At 36.3% G+C, this 4,222-nt stretch overlaps 1 protein-coding gene across 1 annotated transcript; it reads left to right on the plus strand.

Annotated features, from left to right (window-relative positions):
* Positions 1-517: 517 nt before the first annotated feature.
* On the plus strand, positions 518-1,579 carry LOC126456732 (DNA replication complex GINS protein SLD5). The gene has a single exon (XM_050092477.1). The coding sequence runs from the start codon at positions 667-669 to the stop codon at positions 1,294-1,296; it is 630 nt and encodes a 209-aa protein (XP_049948434.1). The 5' UTR covers positions 518-666; the 3' UTR covers positions 1,297-1,579.
* Positions 1,580-4,222: the final 2,643 nt, after the last annotated feature.

Raw genomic sequence — 4,222 nt, forward strand, 5'->3', positions numbered from 1 at the left:
GCACTATTGGTGAGGCACAACAGTAAATCAGTGTTGTTGACAGGTGCCTGAAATTTTTTTTGCATGAACAATAGGCTGAACCAACGGCTGATTCGAACTCATTCAGCATGGCAGTTTTATGGTGATCTACTGCCCAAAAGCCTATTTTTTTTCTGCGTCCAAGTGGTTCGTGCCCACAGATTAGAGTAACTATCTGTCTGCGCAGATGTGTTGTGCGCCGTCTCTAGACAGATAGTTGCGTATGGAGGGGCTTTTACCCTCCCTCGACCAACGTCAACATATTCTTCTAGAGAAACTTTACGTTATATCCCGTTCCGTTCTGTTTCCGCCGTTTGAAATTCAAAGTGGAACGTTTTGATATTCTGGTTCATCAAGTGTGAATCCACCTTAATTAATAACTTAAGTAAACTCACGAAGGTTATTGCGTGTACTTGTGGCAACCGATTTTTATTATGAATCAGAATTCGTACCAAGGATGTTAGATCCTTGATTCTATACAGTTTCACATGTCCTGTGTCAGTTTGTCGGAGGGAAGTGCTTTGGAAAAGGCGGGAAATAATGTTTTCATGGCTTGTGTGACATTCGTATTATGTTGTGTTACTTGATATTTTCTGATTTTAGCATGTAAAGTGAGAAAGTGTGGGTGTTAATTCCTTACTACACAATATGGAAATTGACAGTGATATATCCTCTGGCGAGGAGGAAACTTTGACAGCTGGGGAAGTGCTCCAAATCTTAGAAGAATCTTGGCTGAACGAAAAATTTAGTCCAGAAATTTTACCACACCGAAACGAAATGGTTGAGTGTATGCTGGAACAAATTAATCAGATGGAAGAAAATTTGAATAAACTTAAAAAAGGTGATTTTCGTGTTATAGTTCATCAAATGGAGCTAGATAGGATACGCTTCATCATCACTAGCTATCTAAGGATACGTTTATCAAAAATTGAGGAATTTACCGTTCATATTCTGAGTGAGGAAAGTAGGCGGGATCATGCATCTAAATATTTGTCACCAGGTGAATACAAATTCGCTACCGAATATGTTCGCCACATGGAAAACCATTTTCATCTGCTAGCCTTTCGTCACATGCCCGGAAATTTTCAGGAATTCAATAAAACTAAGATGGTTGTTGTCCCCAATGTGTCAAGTCATGTATTCATTCGTGCCAAAGAGAACATTGCAACAGTAGTAATAGATGACGAAGAAATAGATCTGGAAGAAAACAGTCAGCATATCCTGCCGTATTCATCAGTGATGGAATTTGTTCGGAGTGGGTCAGTCCAGCTCATTTGAGGACCAAAACTGTGTGCTGCTGGTGGTATTGCAATGTGCAACTTCAGCCCATTAAGATACAGTGCCTATGGACTGAAATTCTTAGTTAAGCTAATATGATTTAGATGTGTGCATTGAAGTTAAGTAATATCAGGGTAGTTGTGCTTTGTGTCATGTGCCAAAGTAATTCCCAGATAGCAGATAATGACATTTTTTAAAGATTAGACATTTTACAAACCATTAATCTACAATAGTCTTGAACACACAAGAATAAAATTATTTATTTGATTAAATTAATCACCAACTTGCTTGTTTGATTTGGCTTTATCCACTAATCCCAGTCCACTGTTGTCAGTAGTAGGCCTATGTGTTTAATTCATGTTTTCATCTTTTATGCAAAAAAAAATTAACTATGAAACTTCATTTCATGGCATAAAGTAAAGTAGTCTGCTGTTGCAGATACTGTTCTCGAACCAGTTTTTGTTTTCACCTATGCTGCATTCAGTAGCATGCATCATTGATACAGCTGCAAAGAGCAACATCCTTCTAAGTGGTGCAGTTTAATTTAGTTGAGTTGCTTGTCTCATGGGTTTTATTCATGTTCTGGAACATATTAGTAGGTTTACAAATAGGCCAAAAGTAAATTTTTCTGAAAACCATTGCTGCATGGTTGCCATTTACGCAACAGTATTTTTTCTGTTTTGTAGAAAAAATTGCAAAATATGATTCATCTACATAATTGTCAGCTCAAAAATTCATCTTTGGAGTAGTAGTAGTAAAGTAGAAATGACTTCAGTTTGTCTTTAAAACTCTGCCAGTTTCTATAAGTCACAAGGTAGGTGGTCAGATATTTTTGTGGTTTTATACTTTGTTCCTTTCTGTAGAGTAAGGTTAAATTGTGGAGCTTGGAGGAGTTGTTAACAACAAATGTTTGTTTCAGATTTAAAACGTCCTTTGCTACCTGTCAGACATTAAATGTTATTGGGCAAAAGTGCAAACATTTTTGTTGATGAGTATTAACTCCTTTCTCAGCCCCTGACAGCTTAATTGTTTTATTATTTTTTATTTTCTCCTCCTCCTAATGTTGTAGATATGGACAATTATAGTCTTTTAAAATAGTGGACTATTTATGATTAATTTCATTAGTGTATATGTGTAGTGTGGGTGAACACAACATTTTTCTACTGCTTGTTTTTGTACAATCAGCCCTAACTTTTTATGTGATGAGTTACTGACATTAGGCCTATTGAGTGGAAAACAAAACATTATGTACTGTTGAGTCATTTATTACCAAGACTAATACTTACATGAAGAGCAAAAGCCTTCAATTATTTGGGGAGCTCACTAATAGGCTTAATTAACAAATGGCATAATGCAAATTGATTATTATTAAAACAGTCATTAGACACAGTTAATACTATTCAGTATGTCTTATAGGTAGTCACATGTCCCATAGATCATTTGAACAATTTTTCTCATTGAATTTGTGTGTAACAAGTCAGTTTAACTGTCGAGTGGGTGAACCGATTTTCGTAACTCAAGTGGGTGCATGGTGTACTTTGTACACATGTAAACAATAGCTGTCTTTGCTACCAAGGTAAACATGTAAAACAAAATCATAGTGTAATTAAACAGCAATAAAATATCCTTACAAAATATGTGCTAAAGCACTGTTTACTTAAACAATAATGAAATAATCTTTCATTATACCTGTTACAGACAGGTAACGACCCAATCGAGGCATTAAACAGTGCAGTTGAATCAGGTCCCAGCCAGCCATTTATTCCATTACTCAGCATCTCTTAGACAACTGTGCTGCTAGCTCATTATTGTGGTTCCTTTTCTTGCACGGATTGTAATTTTTTTGTGACCTAGCTCACTGTTACTGCTGCTCACTTAGATGTATGACAACAGTTATCACTGTGTTTACCGAAACAGTAACCAAGTAATAGATATGGGCTCAACATTTGGAAACAACAATGCAATGATGAAAAACAATTATATTTGTTAAAATTTTGTATTTGTGGGGATCCACAGCTTCCAGATGCTTAATAAGTCACTGTAGTGTGGCTCCTTTCGTAAAAAGACGGAATATGCTACTTTTAGCCTGCAGCTGAGTGATTTGAAAATGACATGAATTACAGATGTTACAAATGTGCCTGACAATCATTCTTGGTTGAAATTAGCTAATTGCATGGTTAAATAAACATCGCATAAGAGCCTTCTACAGACCATGATTACGTATATTAATTATATTATGTTTGCTGCACTTTGTACATAGGGGCAACTGCTTGAGAGTTAAGAGGATATTTATACATAATTAGTGAAAATATCACTCGCTCATATTTTTACACCTAATAAGCTTACCTCAATTTTAAAATCCTGCATACTGATACTCCTTATCCTCCAGGTTTCTCTTCTCTACTCTTCGAATCTACCTGGCCTGTGTTTACAGGTAAGACACTGACCTGTTAGCTTCATTGACCCTGCTCTTGTTGACAGTGTAAAATGCTTTTGTTGTAAACACACCAGGATTTACACCAACTCTCAGCACTTCAATTTTGCCATTATTTCCGTTGTTGTAACATAAAACTGCATCATAGACACTATTTTGAGTACTTCAAGTCCACAGAATGTCCTTTTTGAGCATCTAATCCAAATTAAATTATTGAGGCTTTCATTTGCATTTTGTGTCTTTCCGTGAAGACACTTCATTACAATTTTGTCATATGATGACATGTTGGAGACCGTGGCTGTTTTTGAGGACAAATGTTGATGGTGTTAGGACAGCAAACAGACACAAATTTACTTTGAGTTCCTTTATTCAAAGGAAACCGTTAACCGGTTTCGAATCATTGCGATTCATCATCAGACGGTTTACACGCTTTCTTTCTGACATTTGGCGTGTAAACCGTCTGATGATGAATCGCAATGATTCGAAACCGGT

The sequence above is a fragment of the Schistocerca serialis genome, chromosome 2, assembly GCF_023864345.2.
Source record: "Schistocerca serialis cubense isolate TAMUIC-IGC-003099 chromosome 2, iqSchSeri2.2, whole genome shotgun sequence".
In the NCBI taxonomy this organism is placed as follows: domain Eukaryota; kingdom Metazoa; phylum Arthropoda; class Insecta; order Orthoptera; family Acrididae; genus Schistocerca; species Schistocerca serialis.

What these genes read in the sequence shown, in the direction of transcription:
- LOC126456732 (XM_050092477.1), top strand. Translation starts at nt 667, where the DNA reads ATGGAAATTGACAGTGATATATCCTCTGGCGAGGAGGAAACTTTGACA.